This window comes from Vidua chalybeata, chromosome 5 (assembly GCF_026979565.1).
Source record: "Vidua chalybeata isolate OUT-0048 chromosome 5, bVidCha1 merged haplotype, whole genome shotgun sequence".
Taxonomy (NCBI): Eukaryota; Metazoa; Chordata; class Aves; order Passeriformes; family Viduidae; genus Vidua; species Vidua chalybeata.
The window spans coordinates 71,841,348-71,861,389 of NC_071534.1; the positions used below are offsets into that span (position 1 = coordinate 71,841,348).

The 20,042-nt window shown below is 65.6% G+C and overlaps 3 protein-coding genes and 1 long non-coding RNA gene across 5 annotated transcripts; 3 read left to right on the forward strand and 1 right to left on the reverse strand.

Moving 5' to 3' along the window:
• The first annotated feature begins 234 nt into the window (after positions 1-234).
• Positions 235-5,454, forward strand: TYMP (thymidine phosphorylase). Its single transcript, XM_053943217.1, has 9 exons — positions 235-502; positions 953-1,155; positions 1,233-1,331; positions 1,695-1,824; positions 1,902-2,020; positions 2,403-2,565; positions 3,067-3,297; positions 4,435-4,575; positions 5,252-5,454. Exons 1-9 carry the CDS (start codon positions 376-378, stop codon positions 5,422-5,424), a joined length of 1,386 nt encoding a protein of 461 aa, XP_053799192.1. The 5' UTR covers positions 235-375; the 3' UTR covers positions 5,425-5,454.
• A 216-nt stretch (positions 5,455-5,670) lies between these two features.
• LOC128788257 (protein SCO2 homolog, mitochondrial) lies at positions 5,671-7,575 on the forward strand. Its single transcript, XM_053943185.1, has 2 exons — positions 5,671-5,733; positions 6,783-7,575. Exon 2 carries the CDS (start codon positions 6,793-6,795, stop codon positions 7,543-7,545), a length of 753 nt encoding a protein of 250 aa, XP_053799160.1. The 5' UTR covers positions 5,671-5,733; positions 6,783-6,792; the 3' UTR covers positions 7,546-7,575.
• A 1,378-nt stretch (positions 7,576-8,953) lies between these two features.
• On the reverse strand, positions 8,954-20,003 carry NCAPH2 (non-SMC condensin II complex subunit H2). Of its 2 annotated transcripts, XM_053943182.1 has the most exons (21): positions 19,939-20,003; positions 18,641-18,852; positions 17,110-17,211; positions 16,484-16,539; positions 16,013-16,088; positions 15,849-15,920; positions 15,386-15,465; positions 14,167-14,312; positions 14,008-14,088; positions 13,416-13,510; positions 13,118-13,189; positions 12,929-12,995; positions 12,214-12,321; positions 11,942-11,995; positions 11,229-11,299; positions 11,059-11,125; positions 10,840-10,908; positions 10,674-10,717; positions 10,457-10,558; positions 9,242-9,391; positions 8,954-9,161 (listed from the first exon to the last, which is right to left on the reverse strand). In XM_053943182.1, the coding sequence occupies exons 2-21, from the start codon at positions 18,746-18,748 to the stop codon at positions 9,012-9,014; spliced, it is 1,770 nt and encodes a 589-aa protein (XP_053799157.1). In that variant the 5' UTR covers positions 18,749-18,852; positions 19,939-20,003; the 3' UTR covers positions 8,954-9,011. The 2 variants fall into 2 exon arrangements, with proteins under 2 accessions (XP_053799157.1, XP_053799158.1); XM_053943183.1 differs by lacking the exons at positions 8,954-9,161; positions 9,242-9,391 and adding an exon at positions 9,409-10,130.
• Positions 11,214-17,542, forward strand: LOC128788258 (uncharacterized). The gene is made up of 4 exons (XR_008431008.1): positions 11,214-11,297; positions 12,193-12,336; positions 15,851-16,530; positions 16,675-17,542. It is a non-coding gene; the product is annotated as an uncharacterized LOC128788258 (long non-coding RNA).
• Positions 20,004-20,042: the final 39 nt, after the last annotated feature.

The following is a 20,042-nucleotide window of genomic DNA, read 5'->3' on the forward strand; positions in this document are numbered from 1 at the left end:
ACCCGGGGGGCCACCCCTCGTGTCACCCCCCCGTGCCACCTCCGGGTCACCCCGCGCCGCGGCCTCTCTCGTGCCCCGCTCGTTGCCCCGGGCTCAGAGTCCGCGGGCCGGAGCCGCCTGTGGGCAGCGGGCACGGGGCACGGGGCCAGGCCGAGCACGGGGCCAGGCCGGGCACGGGCAGGTCCCGGCAGCTCCGGGGGAGGCGCGGCCGTGCGGGAAGCCGGGCGCGGCCGCGTGGGCCCGGGGTTGCGGCTCTGAGCAACCGGGGCGCGGCCGTGCGGGCTCGGGTGCCATCGGTGCCACTTCGGGGCGCCGGCCGGCCCAAATCGCGGTGCCAGCTGTCCCAAACCGGAGTGCCAGCTGTCCGGGACAGGGATGGACGCCCCGACCCCTCTGCCGACCCTGATCCGCAAGAAGCGGGACGGGGAGCGCCTGGAGGACGCCGAGATCCGGAGCTTCGTGCGCGGCGTCACCGAGGGCACCGCGCAGCAGGGACAGATCGGTGCGGGCGGGAGGGGTGCGGGGACACCCCGGCGGCGGGAGGGCAGCGGAGGGGGCGTGAGGGGCGACACGGCCGGGGACAAGCCAACGGGACGGGGACGTGGTGGGGAGCACGGGCAGAGCCGAGGGGACACGGGCACAGGGGGCGCCGGGGCAGGGGGGCGCCAGCAGTGGGAGGGAACAGCAATGGAAACCCCGGGATGTGCCGGGGGTCCTGGGCAGGCGACACGGCTGGGGGACCACCCTGGGAGAACAAGAGAGGGGCTCCAGGACATGGCAGAGGGTCACGGGCAGGGGACGCGGCTGGGCGGGGGTCCTGGGGAGGGCACTGAGGTGGCCCCGCGTGTCCCCGGGTGCCATGCAGGTGGCGTCTGTCTGCGGGGCACGGGTCAGGCTGGGAACAGGGGAGGGGAGCGGGGAGGTGACACGAGGCCGGCCGCCGTCACCGCAGGTGCCATGCTGATGGCCATCCGGCTGCGGGGCATGGACGCGGGTGAGACACTGGCCCTGACCCAGGCCATGGCCAGCTCAGGCCGGACGCTGGCCTGGCCGCCCGCCTGGCACGGGCTGGTGGTGGACAAGCACTCAACCGGTGGCGTTGGGGACAAGGTCAGCCTGGCCCTGGCCCCCGCGCTGGCCGCCTGCGGCTGCAAGGTGAGGGGGACCCGGGGGTGGGGCAGGGATTGGGGGGGTGCCCGGGCCCCTGCGCCCACCTGTGTCCCCCCCCCCAGGTGCCCATGATCAGCGGGCGCGGGCTGGGCCACACCGGGGGCACCCTGGACAAGCTGGAGGCCGTTCCCGGATTTCGCGTCTCCCAGAGCCCCGAGGAGGTGACGGACGGGGGGTGACGGGTGAGGGACGGGGGCACCACGGACACCCTCACACCCTGCAGGAACCGGGCTGGGCGGCTCCAGAAGGGTGGGGGGGTGACAGTGGGGTGATGACGGGGTCTCACTGGGGCGCCGGCGGGGTGTCCATGGGGTGTGGGGTGACAGTGGGGTGTCCAAGGGGTCCGAAGAGGGCGTGATGCCATGGGCTACTGATGGGGTACAGCCGCCAGCGGGTTCTGGGTTCTCGTGGGCTCCCAAAATGGTGCAGGAGAAGATGGGGGGTGGTGCCCTTGGGTTGTGTGGCTGTCACCGGGGTGTCGCCGGGGTGTCGCCGGGGTGCCACCGGGACACCGGTGCCCGCAGATGCAGCACATCCTGGCGCGGGTGGGCTGCTGCATCGTGGGGCAGAGCGCGGAGCTGGTGCCCGCGGACCGGGTGCTCTACGGGCTGCGCGACGTCACGGCCACCGTGGACAGCCTGCCCCTCATCACCGGTACGGGCACGCGGGGACACGGGGACCCGCGGGGCACGGGGAGGGGCGCGGGCGGTGACCCCCGCCGCCCGGCCCAGCCTCCATCCTCAGCAAGAAGGCGGCGGAGCGGCTCTCGGCGCTGGTGCTCGATGTCAAGTTCGGGGAGGCAGCTCTGTTCCCCACCCAGGAGAGCGCGCGGGAGCTGGCGCAGAGCCTGGTGAGAGCTCGGGGACCCCCGGGACCCCTGCCCGCTGTCCCCTCCCACTGTCCCTGTTCCTGCTGTCTCTGCCTGCCTGCTGTCCCGGGCCATTCCCGCTGTCCCTGCTCCTGCTCCTTCCCCTGGCTGTCCCTGTCCCCACGTGTGCCGTCTCTGTCCCTGCCTGCTGTCCCTTGTCCCTGTCTGTTCTCCTTCCCACTGCCCCTGCCTGTCCCTGCCCGCTGTCCCTGTCCCTGCTTGTCCCCATCCCTGCCCTGTCTCTGTCCCTGCCCACTGTCCCCGCCTGTTGTCCCTGCCCATCCCCATCCCTGCCCGCTGTCCCCGTCCTTGGCAGCTCTCCCCGCCCGCTGTCCCCGCCACCCCGGTGCGTGTCCCCGCGCAGGTGGAGGTGGGCGCACACCTGGGCATCCGCACCGCGGCCCTGCTGACCCGCATGGAGCAGCCGCTGGGCCGCGCCGTGGGCAACGCGCTCGAGGTGCTGGAGGCGCTGGAGTGCCTGGGGGGGGCCGGCCCCCCCGACCTGCGACACCTGGTCACCGCCCTGGGTCAGTGGGGTGACACGGGGGGACACGGGGGGACACGGGGGGACACGGGCAGGGGGCGGCCCCCCCGACCTGCGACACCTGGTCACCGCCCTGGGTCAGTGGGGTGACACGGGGGGACACGGGGGGACACGGGGTGACACGGGGGGATAAGGGAGGGGGCCAGGGTCTGCAGACACGCGTCCTGTGTCCAGTCCTGACCCCCCAATCCCGGGGTCCCCTCCCACACTCTCTGTCCCTTCCTAAGCCCCTCCTGGGGTCTCTGTCCCCCTCCCCTTCCCCCTGCCCCTCCTCCCTGTCCCGAGCAGGGGTGGGGGCGCAGAGGGGCAGTGGGGCAGGGTGTGGGGCTCCCCAGGAGTGGGGGTCCCTGTGGGGGTCCCAGCCCGTGTCCCGGTTTGGGGCGCAGGCGGGGTGCTGCTGTGGCAGTGCGGGATGGAGCAGGGGGCTGTGGGGCGGTGTTTGGGGTGAGGGGGGTCCCAGCCCGTGTCCCGGTTTGGGGCGCAGGCGGGGTGCTGCTGTGGCAGTGCGGGATGGAGCAGGGGGCCGAGCAGGGCCGCGAGCGCCTGGCCCGGGCTCTGGACGATGGCTCGGCCCTGGGCGCGTTCGAGGCCATGCTGGGGGCGCAGGGGGTGCCCCCCGACACCGCCCGGGGTCTCTGTGCCGGGACCCCCGCCCAGCGCCGCCAGCTCCTGGGCGAGGCCAAGGTCTGCGAGGAGCTGCCTGCGCCGCAGGAAGGTATGGGGGGGCCCCACCCCAAACCCCCCACTCCCCCTTCACCCCGTGCCCCTCCGGGGGGCTGAGGGTCCCCCCATTCCCACTGCCCCCATCCGTCGCCATCCCCTCGCCCCTCTCTGGGATGCTCAAGGCTCCCCTGGATTATTCCCCCCACCTTGGGAGTCCTCACCTGCACCCTCATCCTCTGTGCTTGGGGGTCCCCAAACCCCCCTGCCCCATACGCTGTGCCTCGAGGGTCCCTGATCCCAATCCCGTGTTCTGGGGGTCCTCACCTGTGCCCCCTGCCCCACATCCCCAGGCTGTCCCCGCTGTGTCCCTCCATGTCCCCGGGCGATACCAATATCCTGACCCAGCTGGACTGACAAGTCCCTGCCCCTCCCATTCTCCTCCCAGGTTGGGGTCTCGCCCCCGTGTCCCCCGTGTCCCTGACACCCCCATGTCCCTGACACCCCCATGTCCCTGACACCCCCCGTGTCCCTGACATCCCCATGTCCCTGACACCCCCCATACCCCTGACACCCCCATGTCCCTGACACCCCCCGTGTCCCTGACACCCCCATGTCCCTGACACCCCCATGTCCCTGACAACCCCATGTCCCTGACACCCCCATGTCCCTGACACCCCCCGTGTCCCTGACACCCCCATGTCCCTGACAACCCCATGTCCCTGATAGCCCCCATGTCCCTGACACCCCAATGTCCCTGACACCCCCATGTCCCTGACACCCCTATGTCCCTGACAACCCCCATGTCCCTGACACCCCCATGTCCCTGACACCCCGTGTCCCTGACACCCCCCCATACCCCTGACACCCCAATGTCCCTGACATCCCCATACCCCTGACAACCCCGTGTCCCTGACAACCCCATGTCCCTGATACCCCTCCATGTCCCTGACACCCCGTGTCCCTGACACCCCCCATACCCCTGACAACCCCATACCCCTGACACCCCCCGTGTCCCTGACACCCCCCCATACCCCTGACACCCCCATGTCCCTGACACCCCCATGTCCCTGACACCCCCCATACCCCTGACACCCCCATGTCCCTGACACCCCCATGTCCCTGACACCCCCCATACCCCTGACACCCCCATGTCCCTGACACCCCGTGTCCCTGCCCCCTTTTCCCCCAGGCTGGGTGCAGCAGGTGCGGGCGCTGCCCCTGGCGCGGGTCCTGCACCGCCTGGGCGCGGGCCGCTCGCGGGCCGGGGACCCCGTGAACCCCCGCGTGGGCGCCGAGCTGCTGGTGGGCACCGGGCAGCACCTGCGGGCAGGTGAGGGGGACCCCCGAAACCCCCGTGTGCCCCACGATCATCCCCGTGTGCCCCAACCCAGGCCAGCCCCGGCTGGGGGGATAGGGGGGGATCAGAGCCCCCCGTTAAGCCCCGTGTCCCCCTCCCTCAGGCCAGCCCCGGTTGGGGGGATATGGGGGGGATCAGAGCCCCCCGTTAAGCCCCGTGTCCCCCTCCCTCAGGCCAGCCCCGGTTGGGGGATATTTGGGGGGATCAGAGCCCCCGATAACCCCGGTGTCCCCCTCCCTCAGGCCAGCCCCGGCTGGGAGGATATGGGGGGGTTCAGAGCCCCCCGTGTCCCCCTCCCTTAGGAGAGCCCCGGTTTGGGGGATATTTGGGGGGATCAGAGCCCCCGATAACCCCGGTGTCCCCCTCCCTCAGGAGAGCCCCGGTTTGGGGGATATGGAGGAATCAGAGCCCCCCGATAATCCCCGTGTCCCCCTCCCTCAGGAGAGCCCGGTTTGGGGGATATTTGGGGGGATCAGAGCCCCCGGTGACCCCGGTGTCCCCCTCCCTCAGGCCAGTCCCGGTTTGGGGGATATTTGGGGGGATCAGAGCCCCCGGTGACCCCGGTGTCCCCCTCCCTCAGGCCAGTCCCGGTTGGGGGATATTTGGGGGGATCAGAGCCCCCGGTGACCCCGGTGTCCCCCTCCCTCAGGCCAGCCCTGGCTGCGGCTGCACCACGAGGGGACCCTCGGCGCGCAGGGCCGCCGCGAGCTGCAGGGCGCGCTGTGCCTCGGCCCGGAGCCCCCCCGCGAGCCGCCGCCGCTGGTGGCCGAGACCATCGTGCCCTCGGGAGGCCTCCCCGGGCCGTGCCGGGACTCACAATAAACGGCAAAGGTCGCGATGTCGGGGCCGTGTCGCGATTCACCCCCCCCCACACACGGTTCTGAGGGCTGCGGCGCGGTGGCGCCACCCAGTGGTGGAAGGGGGGAGTGCGCTGTGGGCCGGCCACGCCCCTCGCGTTGACCACGCCCCTGTCGTTTGGACCACGCCCCCGCCCACATTTGGCGCGCACTATATAGCCACGCCCTATTTCGCCGTGGCCCCGCCTCCTATCGGTACTTCCGGTTCCGGCGGCGGCGGCGCGGGCGGGAGCGGCGGCGGACGGGGCGCGGGGTCACCGGGCAGAGGTCAAAGGTCAGCGGGACTGCTGGAACTGGGGCACAGGGTGGGGTCCAAGGGGTGGGCTGAGGGGTCAGGGGGCTTTTGGGGCACAGGGTGGGGGTCGAAGGGGTGGGGTGAGGGGTCAGGGGGCTTTTAGGGGACAGGGTTGGGGTCCAAGAGCAGCAGGGTATTGGGTAGGGGGCAAGGGGCATTTGGGGAACAGGGTGGGGGTCCAAGGGGCGGGGTGAGGGGTCAGGGGGCATTTGGGGCACAGGGTTGGGGTCCAAGGGGTGGGGTGAGGGGTCAGGGGGCATTTGGGGCACAGGGTGGGGGTCCAAGGGGTGGGGTGAGGGGTCAGGGGGCATTTGGGGCACAGGGTGGGGGTCCAAGAGCAGCAGGGTATTGGGTAGGGGGTAAGAGGCATTTGGGGAACAGGGTGGGGGTCCAAGGGGTGGGCTGAGGGGTCAGGGGGCTTTTAGGGGACAGGGTTGGGGTCCAGGAGCAGCAGGGGGGCAAGGGGTATTTGGGGAGAAGAGTGGGGGGTCCAAGTGCATTAGGAGAGCTGAGATGAGGGCTCAGGGGGCACTTGGGGCACAGGGTGGGGTCCAAGGGGCTGGGTGAGGGGTCAGGGGGCTTTTAGGGGACAGGGTTGGGGTCTAAGGGGTGGGATCAGGGTTCAGGGGGCACTTGGGGCACAGGGTTGGGGCCCAAGAGCATCGGGAGAGGTGGGATGAGGGGTTAGGAGGCATTTGGGGCACAGGGTTGGGGTCCAAGGGGCTGGGTGAGGGGTCAGGGGGCTTTTAGGGGACAGGGTTGGGGTCTAAGGGGTGGGATCAGGGTTCAGGGGGCACTTGGGGCACAGGGTTGGGGTCCAAGGCGTGGGGCGACGGCTCAGGGGTCATTTGGGGTCTAAGGGATGGGATGAGGGGTCAGGGGGCACTCGTGGCACAGAGTAGGGGTCCAAGGTGTGGGGTGAGGGCTCGGGGGGCACTCGTGGCCCAGGGCTGAGGCTCAAGCCCTCCCCGGGCCGGTGGCCGCCGGGGCAGCCGCGGCCCCCTGAGCCCCGGCCGTGCCCCGCGCAGAGCCCCGGCCATGCTGCGGTCGCTGCGCCCCATCCCGCGGCTGTGCCCGTGCCGGTGCCCGGTGCCTCGGCCCGCCCCGCGCCGCCTGGCCGCTGCCCCCGGCGCCCCGCGGCTGCCGCTGCGGCGGCGCCTGGCGGTGGCGGGCGCGGTGGCGGGCGCGGCGGCGGCGGGCTGGCTGTACCTGCGGCACGAGAAGGAGCGGCGGCGGCGCGCCCTCCGCCTGGAGCAGCTCCGGCGGCTGGCGCTGGGCCAGGGCGACTTCCAGCTGCGCGACACGGGCGGAGCGGCGCGGAGCAAGGCGGATTTCCTGGGCCGCTGGGTGCTGCTCTACTTCGGCTTCACGCACTGCCCGGACGTGTGCCCCGAGGAGCTGCAGAAGCTGAGCCGCGCCGTGGAGCTGCTGGAGCGCGACCCGGCGCTGCCGCCGCTGCAGCCGCTCTTCGTCACCGTGGACCCCGAGCGCGACGACGCGGCGGCGCTGGCGCGCTACCTGCGGGACTTCCACCCGCGCCTCGTGGGGCTCACCGGCACCGCCGAGCAGGTGCGGGCCGCGGCCGCCGCCTTCCGCGTCTACGTCAGCGCCGGGCCCCGCGACGCCGACGGGGATTACGTGGTGGATCACTCGGTGCTGACGTTCCTCGTGGATCCCGACGGGATCCTCCGGGACTGCTACGGCCGCTCCCGCACGGCCGAGGAGGTGGCGCGCAGCGTCCGGGCGCACATGGACGCCTACGAGCCGCTGCCCGCCGCGCCAGGGGAATAAACGGCGGCGGCGCCCCCGCCCCGCAGCGGGGCCCGGCGTGATTTGGGGTGAGGGGGTGTCGCGTGGGGGGTTAGGGGCAGCTGACAGCCCGCAGGTGTGTCCTGTGGGAGGGACAGAGCCCACACCCTGCAGGGTGTCACACGGGGGGACAGGGACAGCTGACAGCCCCCAGTGTCCCCCGGGTGTGTCCTGTGGATGGGACAGAGACCACTGCCCCCAAGGGGTGTCACATTGTGGGGAGGGACAGCTGACAGTCCCCAGTGTCCCCCGGGTGTGTCCTGTGGGAGGGACAGAGCCCTGACAGAGCCCACACCCCCCAAGGGGTGTCACATTGTGGGGAGGGGACACTTACAGCCCCCAGTGTCCCCCAGGTGTGTCCTGTGGATGGGACAGAGCCCACTGCCCCCAAGGGGTGTCACATTGTGGAAAGGGACAGCTGACAGCCCCCAGTGTCCCCCGGGTGTGTCCTGTGGGAGGGGCAGAGCCCACTGCCCCCAGGGGGTGTCACATTGTGGAAAGGGACAACTGACAGCCCTCAGTGTCCCCCGGGTGTGTCCTGTGGGAGGGACAGAGCCCACACCCCCCAAGGGGTGTCACATGGGGGGTTAGGGACAGCTGACGGTCCCCAGTGTTCCCCGGGTGTGTCCTGTGGGTGGGACAGAGCCCTGACACAGCCCACACCCTGCAGGGTGTCACATGGGGGAAAAGGGACAGCTGACAGCCCCCAGTGTCCCCCGGGGTGTGTCCTGTGGATGGGACAGAGCCCACACCCTGCAGGGGTGTCACACTGTGGAAAGGGACAGCTGATGGTCCCCAGTGTCCCCCGGGTGTGTCCTGTGGGAGAGACAGAGCCCTGACACAGCCCACACCCTGCAGGGTGTCACATGGGGGGACAGGGACAGATGAGAGACCCCAGTGTCCCCAGGAATGGTCTGGGGTGAGGAAGGTTTTGAGTGGGCAGGTGGAGGGACCCCCAGGTGTGTCCCGTGAGGGGGAGAACGTGGGTGAGTAGGTGGAGGGACCCCCACCAGACCCCACTGCCCCCCAGCGGTGCCCCATGGCAGGAGGGGACCCCTGCGGGCCCCCAGGAGTGTCCCATGGGGCGGGGGGCTCTGTGTAGGTGCGTGAAGTGACCTCCCCACCTGTGTAGCTCCCCAGGCCCCTCCCCAAAGGAAGGGAGACAAAAGGTAGGTGGGCAGAGGGACACTCCCAACCCCTGTTAGCCCCCCAGGCCCCTCCCCATGGCTGGGGGTCCCTCTGCAGGTGACTGAAGTGACCCCCCCAACCCCTGTTAGCCCCCCAGGCCCCTCCCCATGGCTGGGGGTCCCTCTGCAGGTGACTGAAGTGACCCCCCCAACCCCTGTAGCCCCCCCCAGGCCCCTCCCCACAATCCCTGTGCGGCCAAATCCCCCCCCCCCCCCGCCATCCCCTAGGGAAGAGGCCTTTCCTTAGCAAAGTGGGGGGGTTTATTGGGGGCCGGGGTCTCTCTGGGAGGGCAGCTGGAAGTTCTGGAACCTCTCGTGCGCCGGGCGGGCCGAGAGCAGCCGCAGCCGCGCCGTGTCCAGCGCCTCCTCCAGCCCCGCGTCCTGCGCCAGCTCCACCTCCGCGTCGTTGGCCTGCCGAGGGGACAGGGGGTGGCCAGGGGTCCTGGCACACCCAGCGACCCCCCGCCCCGGGGAGCCCCCCAAAGCCTTACCAGCTGCAGCGAGGCCAGCAGGTAGCGGCACACCTCGAACGGGGGCTGCCCGGCCACCAGGCTGGCCAGCGAGTGCCACTGGCCCAGCTCCGCACAGCGCGTGGTCAGCTGCAGCCCGTAGGCTCGGACGTCGAACGGGACACGCGTCTCCTGGGGGACAGCGAGGGGACAGGGAGTGTCAGGGGGTGTCACCGGTCAGTGCCAGCCCGTAGGCTCGGACATTGAACGAGACACACGTCTCCTGGGGGACAGCGAGGGGACAGGGAGTGTCACCAGTCAGTGCCAGCCCCTACCCATGGACATGGAATGGAGCATGGGTCTCCTGGGGGACAGCAAAGGGACAGGGAATGTCTCTGGTCAGTGCCAGCCCGTAGGCTCAGACATCGAACAGGACACGCGTCTCCTGGGGGACAGCAAAGGGACAGGGAGTGCCACCAGTCAGTGCCAGCCCCTACCCATGGACATGGAATGGAGCATGGGTCTCCTGGGGGACAGCAAAGGGACAGGGAATGTCTCTGGTCAGTGCCAGCCCGTAGGCTTGGACATCGAACAGGACACGCGTCTCCTGGGGGACAGCAAAGGGACAGGGAGTGCCACCAGTCAGTGCCAGCCCCTACCCATGGACATGGAATGGAGCATGGGTCTCCTGGGGGACAGCAAAGGGACAGGGAATGCCTCTGGTCAGTGCCAGCCCGTAGGCTCAGACATCGAACAGGACACGCGTCTCCTGGGGGACAGCAAAGGGACAGGGAGTGCCACCAGTCAGTGCCAGCCCCTACCCATGGACATGGAATGGAGCATGGGTCTCCTGGGGGACAGCAAAGGGACAGGGAATGTCTCTGGTCAGTGCCAGCCTGTAGGCTCAGACATCGAACAGGACACGCGTCTCCTGGGGGACAGCAAAGGGACAGGGAGTGCCACCGGTCAGGGGACATGGAACGGGGCACAGGACTCCTGCAGGTATGAGGGGACAGCGAGGGGCAGGGGGCTCCGGGGTGGAGAGAGAGGGGCAGAGGAGGCTCAGGTGTGGGCAGGGGACTCCAGGGGTGGGTGCTCGGTGCTCAGGGGTGGGCAAGGAAGGGCAGAGGGCTCGGGGCGTGGGTAGCGGCTGTTCAGGTGTGAGCAGAGGGGCTCAGGGGTGAGCAGGGCAGTGCCAGCCCCCCGCCCAGCCCAGGCAGTGCCCCCCGAGGCCCCAGCCCAGCCCGGGGTCCGTGCCTGCTCCTGCAGCAGCGGCTCCATGCGCTCCTCCCACTGCCGGATGCGCTGCGACAGCTCCGTCTCCTGCGCGAACTTCTGGGAGCTGGCCATGAACAGCTCCTGAGGACAGGGACAGCCATGGGGACACCCCCGGCACTCCTGGGGACACCCCCAAGCCTCCTGGGGACACCTTGGCCGTCTGGAGTCACCTCCACATCCCCACACCAGCACCTACCACGTTCCTGCGCACCAGCTCCTCGTAGCCGGGTTCAGGGGGGTCTGTGGGAAATGGGGTCAGCAGAGAGAGGGGGGACAGCACCCTGTCACCCCCATGGGAGGGACAGGGGACCCCCAGGGACAGACAGGCCGGGGAACTGGGGAGGGAAGGGTCAGCAGCTCACCCAGGGCTCCTTCCTCCAGCTCCTCTGGCGCCTCAGGCTCCATGTCCTCATGCTCCACAAAATCATCATCTGCTAGGATGGGGACACCGTTCAGTGTCCCCTGACACCCCCTCAGAGCCTCCTGAGACCCGCCCCAACCTTCTGGGACCTCCCCAGACCCCCAGGAGGGAAAGAAAGGCTCCCCAGGCAGGAGGGATTTGGGGTTCTGGCTTCCAGCACCTGCCCCTTCCTCGCTGTCGACCCCGCGCTCCTGCTCCAGCTCTGGCTCCAGCTCCCTCAGCGGCTCCTGTGGGAAGGAACAGCCCTGAGCCCCCCCTGAGCACCCCCAGAGCGTGGCAGGGGGGTGCTGGAGCCCCTCAGCCCCCCAGTTTAGCCCCCACCCCACTCACCCCCCGGCTGTGGAGCTTCCTTTGCGCCGCCAGCCGCTCCTTGAACTGCCGCCAGTACAGCACCTCCAGGTCTGCAGGGATTGGGAACAGGGATTTGGGATGGCCCCTCTTCCCCCCCCAGGCATCCCAGGTTTTGGGGTGTCCTTCCCTCCATGCCCTCCCCACTGCAGGATCCAGTCCCCAGTGTCCATTCTCCCCAGTTTTGGGGTGTCCTCTCCTCCATGCCCTCCCCACTGCAGGATCCAGTCCCCAGTGTCCATTCCCCCCCCAGTTTTGGGGTGTCCTTCCCTCCATGCCCTCCCCACTGCAGGATCCAGTCCCCAGTGTCCATTCTCCCCAGTTTTGGGGTGTCCTTCCCTCCATGCCCTCCCCACTGCAGGATCCAGTCCCCAGTGTCCATTCTCCCCAGTTTTGGGGTGTCCTTCCCTCCATGCCCTCCCCACTGCAGGATCCAGTCCCCAGTGTCCATTCTCCCCAGTTTTGGGGTGTCCTTCCCTCCATGCCCTCCCCACTGCAGGATCCAGTCCCCAGTGTCCATTCTCCCCAGTTTTGGGGTGTCCTTCCCTCCATGCCCTCCCCACTGCAGGATCCAGTCCCCAGTGTCCATTCTCCCCAGTTTTGGGGTGTCCTTCCCTCCATGCCCTCCCCACTGCAGGATCCAGCTCCTGGTGTCCCCCAGGACAGGGAATGTGTCCCTGCCCGTGTCCCCTCACCTGCAAAGGTGGGGCCCTTCCTCCTGCTTTTCCGGCCCTCCGTGACGTTGTTGTCTGGGGGAGCAGATCAGGAATAATCATTGGATGGAAATTCCATGGATTTATCAAAGTTGTAAAAGCCCTCTGAGCCCACTGAGTCCCCCCCAGCACTGCCAAGGCCACCCCTGCCCGTGTCCCCAAGTGCCACGTGCACAGGGCCATCAAATCCCTCTGTAAAGGTTTTTAAATCCTTTTGGATCTCCATCCCACAGGATCCCACGGGAATCACTCACAGGCTGCCGAGAACCATCTCGTGAAATCCTGGAGCTTCCTCGGGCCCCTCCTCTTCCTCTTGCCTCCAACCGTGTCATCCAGGCCGTGTGGCACCAGGAAGGGCCTCCCTGCAGGTGGCACAGGTGACACCGGGTGTGGGGCCACCGCGAGGGGCTGGGAAGGGGAAGGGGCCCCTCTGGATGGCGTGATGGGGCTGGAATGACCCAGCGTGGGGACAGGGCCACTTGAGGATGTCCAGTGTGGCTGGGAGGGATCCACTGAGGGGCTGGGAAGGTCCTGCCATGGGGATGGGGAGATGGGGATGGGAATGACCCCCTGTGGGGCTGGGAATGACCCCACTGTGGGACTGGGGTGGGGACACGTGGCCAGGAATGAGTGACCCTCCCATGGGACTGGGAAGGACCTGCCATGGGTATGGGAATACTGAGGGATATGGGGCTGGGAATGACCGGCTGTGGGGCTGGGAACACTGAGGGACACGTGGCCAGGGAATCACTTTCTGGAGGACCAGGAATGACCCTCTGTGGGGCCAGGAGTGACCCTCCCATGGGACTGGGAAGGACCTGCCATGGAACTGGGAATACTGAGGGATGTGGGGCTGGGAATGACCGGCTGTGGGGCTGGGGACACTGAGGGACACGTGGCCAGGCATGACCCAGCACAGGCCATGCTGTCCCTGCTCCCCTGGAGCTGCACAGTTTCCCCCAAAAATACCTTTCCTGAAGGGCTTCTCCTCGGAGTCTCCGAAGGGGTCGAGGCTCTGCCATGGATTGGGCTCCTCCTGGCACAAGGGTGAGGATGGGCAGGAGCTCTGGGGTATCCCAGGGGGTCCCATCCTGCCCGGAATTGGGATCTCCCTGGCTCAGATTTGGGATCTCCCAGGCTCCAGGCCCCCCCCTTTACCTTGCTGAGGGCTTTGGGCTCCTGGCTGGGGGGTCTCTCCCGAAGGATGTACCCCCGGGTCCGGGGCGTGCTCTGGGGAACGTGGAGAGGGGCAGTGAGGGACTGAGGGGCAGGGAAAGGGGGAGTGGGGGGATCCAGGGGTCTGGGGAAGGAGTGAGGGGCTCCAGGAAAGGAACAAGGGGCTCCAGGGATCCAGGGAAGGAACACAAGGCTCTGGGGCTCCAGGGAAGGAACAAGGGGCTCCAGGGTTCCAGGGAAGGAGCACAGGCAGCCCCCCCAAGCCCCTGCCCACACAGACCCTCTGAGCCTCGATGTGTTCGATAGGGACCGGGGTCACTTCCATGTCATCCCCCAGCGCCCCGGGAACGTCGTCATCGTCAGGTTCCGCAGCGCCTGGAGGGGTGGGCATGGGCAGAGGCTGGAGAAGCTTCCAGGATCTCCCCATTCCCACCCTGTCTGCCAAGGAATTCCCCCAGGAGCTTCTCCTGCCAGGGCAGGGGCAGCAGAGGGCAGGAGCAGGGAATGGTGCAGTTGGTTGGGTTGGAAAATCCCTCAGAGCCCAAATCCAAGCGTTCCCAGCACTGCCAGGGCCACCACTGCCCGTGTCCCCGAGTGCCACATCCACAGGGATGTCAAACCCCTCCAGGGATGGGCACTCCATCCCTGTGCCAGTGCTGCACAGCCCTTTCCAGGAGGAAATTCCCCAAAATCCACCCCGAGGCTCCCCTGGCCCAGGCTGAGGCCGTCCCCTCTCCTCCTGTCCCTGTTCCCTGGGAGCAGAGCCCAGCCCTGCCCGTCCCCTCCCGTCAGGGATGAATTCACCCCTCACCCTCCTCTCCTGGATGGACACGGGGACCCCCGGGCACCCCTGGGCAGGTGCCACCCCTCACCTGCCTCCTCGCAGAAGCTCAGTGCCCGCACCAGGGCCGCGCCGGCGCTCGGACGCTGCGCGGGGCCGGATCCCGGAGCCGCTGCCGGGGACGGCGACAGGTGAGTGCCGGCGGTGACGGCCACAGCGGCACAGCCAGCCCGGAGCCCCCCCCGGGTACCTGTGGCCGTCGCCAGGCGCTGCTCCTGCTGCTGCGGGTGCGTGGGGGAGAGCCCGGCCAGCTCCAGCAGGAAGGCGCCGGAGGCGTGCGGGGTGGAGGTGTTCATGCGGAAATCCTTGCGGCTCGCCAGCACCTCGCCCCGCCGGCTGCGGGAGCGCCGTCAGGCCGCTGTCCCCAGTGTCCCCTGTGTCCCCTGTGCCACCCCCTGTGCCAGCCCAGTGGCGCCCTGGCCCTCCCAGCGGCACAGGACCGGCCTGCATGGCCCCGCACAGCCCGGGATCTGCCTGCTCCTCCCAGCAGGAATCGTGCGTTTGTCCCGAGGGATCCCGGCTGGAGCAGGGGAGGGGACACGGGACAATCCAACCCAGGGAGGGGACACGGGACAATCCCGCCGGGAGGGGACATGGGACAATCCAACCCAGGGAATGGAGCAGGGGAGGAGACACAGGACAATCACTGGAGCAGGGGAGGGGACACGGGACAATCCCACCGGGAGGGGACACGGGACAGTGCCACCAGGGGAGGGGACACGGGACAATGCCACCCAGGGAATGGAGCAGGGGAGGAGACACAGGACAATCACTGGAGCAGGGGAGGGGACACGGGACAATCCAACCCAGGGAGGGGACACGGGACAATCCCGCCGGGAGGGGACATGGGACAATCCAACCCAGGGAGGGGACACGGGACAATGCCACCCAGGGAATGGAGCAGGGGTGGAGACACAGGACAATCACTGGAGCAGGGGAGGGGACACGGGACAATCCCACCGGGAGGGGACACGGGACAATGCCACCCAGGGGAGGGGACACGGGACAATGACTGGAGCAGGGGAGGGGACATGGGACAATGCCACGCAGGAACTGAGCCATGGGAGGGGACATGGGACAAGCCAACCCAGGGACCCTGACTGGAGCAGGGGAGGGGACACGGGACAATCCCACTGGGGAGGGGACACAGGACAATGCCACCCAGGGTCTGGAACAGGGGAGGGGACACAGGACAATCCCACTGGGGAGGGGACACGGGACAGTGCCACCCAGGGACTGGAGCGGGGGAGGGGACACAGGACAATGCCACACAGGACAATGCCACACAGAATGGAGCCATGGGAGGGGACATGGGACAATCCAACCCAGGGACCCTGACTGGAGCAGGGGAAGGGACACAGGACAATGCCACCCAGGGGAGGGGACAGGGACAATGCCAGGAGTGGCACCTCAGGAGGGGGTTTTCCTTCTTCTCCCCCTCTTCCGGGGGCACCAGGGCCATCGGGGTCAGGGGAACGATGTTCACGGCCTGGGAAGGGACAAGGAGGTGGCAGAGAGCCTGGGAAAGGTGTCACTGTCCCCAAGGCCACCACCCCGGCTGGATGGCCCCGGGATTCACTCGGGAAAAGGGTGCCATGGAAGGGAGAAAAGGAGGAAGAAAAGAGGATAAAAAGAGAGATAAAAGGAGGAAAAAGGAGAGAGGAAAGGAGAGAGAAAAGGAGAAAAAAAGGATAGAGAAAAGGAGGGATAAAAAGGGATAAAAGGGAGAAAAGGAGGGGGAAAAGGAAGGATAAACTGAGGGTCTATAGGACAAAAAGGAGAGAGAAAAGGACGAAGGAGAAATAAACAGAAAAATAAAAGGAGAGGAAGAAGAAATAAAAGGAGGCATAAAATGCAACCGCTTTCTCTTACAGCAGACTGCTGGTCCCTCCTCATGTCCACGCTGGCCTGGCTGGTTTCTGGGATGTCATCCAGGGACAGGAACTGCAGGAAAGCCCCCCCCAGTGTCACCCCAGCTGGCAGGGACACCGGGAGCCCCCCCTGGAGCAGGACACGGAGCACAGACCCCGCCTCACCTCCTCCTGCTTGTCCGTGAAGGTGGCGTCGGCATCGCGGCCGTCGGGGCCCAGGGAAGTGGGGAGCTTCTCCCTCCTAGGGAAAAACAGAGCTCAGGATCCATGGGAAGGGTGGGAAAGGGTCCCTCCAGCCCTGCTGTGGCCCCTCCAGGTGGGAAAATCCCAAAAAACAACGGGGTTTTTCCCCTCTTGTTCGCGTCGGTGTGAAAGTCCAAAGGAGCTGGCAGCACACTCCGCAGGGATTTTCCTTTTGGAAAAGGCTCCCTGAGGCTCCTTTGGACTCCTAAATCACCATGAACCAGAAGGAAAGCCATCCCTGGTTTCGTGTGTTATCCCTGTGATGGCATTGCTAAGCCTGGGATGCACCTCCCAGGGCAGGGATGGGAATGGGCATGGCCCAGCACCAGGACAGACCCAGAGCAGGGATTCTGCAGGACAAACTCCCCTCCGGGAAGGGAAAATCCCACTCACTTTTTGTTGGAGATGCAGTCCAGTGTCTGGCAGACCAGCATGTACAGGTATTCCACCTGGAAAACAGCACCTGGAGCTGGGAACGGGGGGAGCAGCTCCTGGGAAAGCCCCTCCACCCGAGGGACTCCCCCCTCCCATTACACAGGTCAATTCCATGGGGTTTTGGTGCTCTTTTCCCTTTTTTTTTTCAGCCATTCCACGGCCAGATTTGGGGAAATCCCTAAATTTGGAGCAGCCTGGGACAGCAGAAGGTGCCCCTGCCCACTGGATGGGCTTTGAGGTCCCCTCCCACCCGAACCATTCCAGGACTTTGTGCTCGAAACGAACCAACATCCCACGATTTTGCGGCGAAATGGGATTTTTATATCCCACCCCGGAGAACAGCAAAACTCCTGCTCTCCCCCGGGGCTGCCAACACCTACAACGGGATCAAATTTAGGAAGAAAACTAGGAGAAATTCAGGGGGAAACTGGAGACAACGAGCTGAGATCCCTTCGTTCCCATGAAGGAAGTCTTTGTTCCCATGAAGGATTTGAAGCCGAGGGGGAATCCCGGGGTGAGCCCAGGGCCTCGGGGGGGCTCAGGGAACGGGATGGGGACGGGGCAGGGCCCAGCTGTGTGCTCACCTTCCTGCTGTAGATGCAGGCAGAGCCCTGGATCAGCAGCGCTGCCTCCATGAAGTTCATGGTGGTTTTGCCGTTGTCGAAGGAAATGCAGACCTGGTCCAGCTGGCAGGGGCAGGGCTGGGTTTTTACTTCAGCTTTTAGAAACGGGGTGACTGAGAGGTGTTTTAACAGATTTTTGTCCCGTTGTCAGCCTCGATGCAGGGTGAGGCAGATGGAAAACTCAGCGCTGTTCTATTCGAAGCTGACTTATTTTATGGTTACAATATAATAAATGCTTATGTATTTCTTTATAAATGTTTTTTCAGCCTACTGGCTTCTGCCACACGATGCTGCTGCTACTTCTAACACTAATCACTTCCATTTTTAATCCACAAAGCACCTTCCACAGTTTTAATTCCCTAAAATGAAATTTTTAATTAAACTAAAATTTTAATTCTCTCAAATTCCTTTGGAAGGGCCACGTTTTTGAAACCTGTTTCTAGTCCAGTCTCTCCCTCTCAACAATTTAATTTCTGGCTTTATGGCTTTAGGTCAGCACGCCTTACCTCAGACCTACAGGGCTGTGAGAGCTTCCTGCCAGGTTTTGGGAGTTCTCTGCAAATCTCCTCCTTTACAGGGAGGAGAGGCTGAGCCTGGCGGGGTTTGGGGGGCCACAGGGATGAGGGGGGTGGCAGAGAGCCTGGGAAAGGTGTCACTGTCCCCAGGGCCACCACCCCGGCCGGATGGCCCCGGGATTCACCCGGGAAAACGGGGACGTGGAGGGGAGGAAAGGAGGGAGAAGGTGAGGGATAAAAGGAGGAAAAAGGAGAGAGAAAAGGAAGAAATGGAGGGATGAAAAAAGGGATAAAAGGAAGAGGAAACAGAGGGGAAAAAGGAAGGGGAAAGAGAGAGAGAAAAGGGATAAAAGGAGGAAAAAGGAGAGAGAAAAGGAGGGATTAAAAAAGGGATAAAAGGAGGAGGAAAAGAGGGGGAAAAGGAGGGGGAAAGAGAGGGAGAAAAGGGATAAAAGGAGGAAAAAGGAAAGAGAAAAGGAGGGATAAAAAGAGTGAGAAAAGGAGAAAGGAAAGGAGGAAAAAGGAGAGAGAAAAGGAGGAACAAAAAGAATGAGAAAAGAAGGAAAAAGGAGAAAGAAAAGGGAGAAAAAGGAGAGAGAAAAGGAGGGATAAAAAGAATGAGAAAAGGAGAGAGAAAAGGAGGAATAAAAAAATGAGAAAAGGAGGGAAAAGGAGAGAGAAAAGGAGGAATAAAAAGAACAAGAAAAGGAGGGAAAAAGAGAGAGAAAATGAGGGAAAAGGAGAGAGAAAAGAAGGAATAAAAAGAATGAGAAAAGAAGGAAGAAAAGGAGGGAAAAGGAGAGAGAAAAGGAGGGAAAAGGAGAGAGAAAAGGAGGGAAAAGGAGAGAGAAAAGGAGGAATAAAAAGAACGAGAAAAGAAGGAAGAAAAGGAGGGAAAAGGAGAGAGAAAAGGAGGGAAAAGGAGAGAGAAAAAGACGGGCAGGGGACACGAGGAGCTCTGGGGGTGACCCCGTTACCTCCTCCAGGTACTCCCCGAGCTGGGCAGCCACGTCCACCTCCCAGTTCTTGGTGAGGTCACGGATGGGCTGCAGCAGGTGCAGGAAGCGGGAATCCACCTCTTCCATGGTGGGATCCCCGCTGCAGAGACCCCAAAAGCGGCGGTGCAGGAGGGGTCCCTCAGGGAACGAGGGTCCTGGGGGAAGCTCTGCAGGAGTCACGGCTCGGCTGGCTGGGAACGGGGACACAGCTCAGGCTGCTCAGGGGAATTGTTTGGGCTGGAAAATCCCCAGTCCCAACACCTATCCCAAGCCTGGTCCTGATCTGGACCCTGATTGTGACCCCAGTCCCAGCCCTGAGCCTGATTCTCACCCCGACCTGACCCCAACCTCAAACTCAATCCCAGTCTGGAGCCCAATCCCAACCCTGATCCCGGTCCCCACCCTGATTCTTACCCCAGTCCCATCCCCTATCCCGACCCCTCACCTGACCCCGACCCCAATTCCCATCCCTAACTCTGCCCCGGTCCCGACCCCAACCTCAATCCCGATCCTGACCCCAGCTTCAATTCCAATCTTGATCCCAACCCCGACCCCAATTCCCATCCCGATCCCAACCCCAATTATGCCCTCAACCTCGATCCCAACCGGGACCCTGATCCCGATCCCCATCCAAACCTTGATTCCAACCATGATCCCGATCCCGATCCCGATCCCCATCCAAATCTTGATTCCAACCATGATCCCGATCCCGGTCCCCATCCAAACCTCAGTCCCGACCATGATCCCAATCCCGGTACCGGTCCCCATCCAAACCTTGATTCCAACCATGATCCCAATCCCGGTACCGGTCCCCATCCAAACGTCAATCCCGATCCCGATCCCGATCCCGGTCCCCATCCAAACCTCAATCCCAACCGTGACCCTGACCCTGATCCCGGTCCCCATCCAAACCCCCATCCCGCCCGTGACCCCGATCCCTCCCGTGACCCCGATCCCAAACCCTGCTCCCTCCCGTGACCCCGATCCCGGTCCCGGTCCCCATCCAGACCCCGGTCCCGGTCCCGGTCCCGGTCCCTCCCGTGACCCCGATCCCAAACCCCGCTCCCTCCCGTGACCCCGGTCCCGGTCCCGATCCCGGTCCCGATCCCTCCCGTGACCCCGATCCCAAACCCCGGTCCCGGTCCCGGTCCCCATCCAAACCCCGCTCCCTCCCGTGACCCCGATCCCTCCCGTGACCCCGATCCCAAACCCCGGTCCCGGTCCCGGTCCCGGTCCCCATCCAAACCCCGCTCCCTCCCGTGACCCCGCTCCCTCACCGGCCCCCCCTCATCCGCCGATCGCCGCCGCCATTTTCGTCCTTCCCGCGCTCCGTGACGCGCCCCGCGCGCCGATGGCGTCGCGGCGTCGCTGACGTCATCGC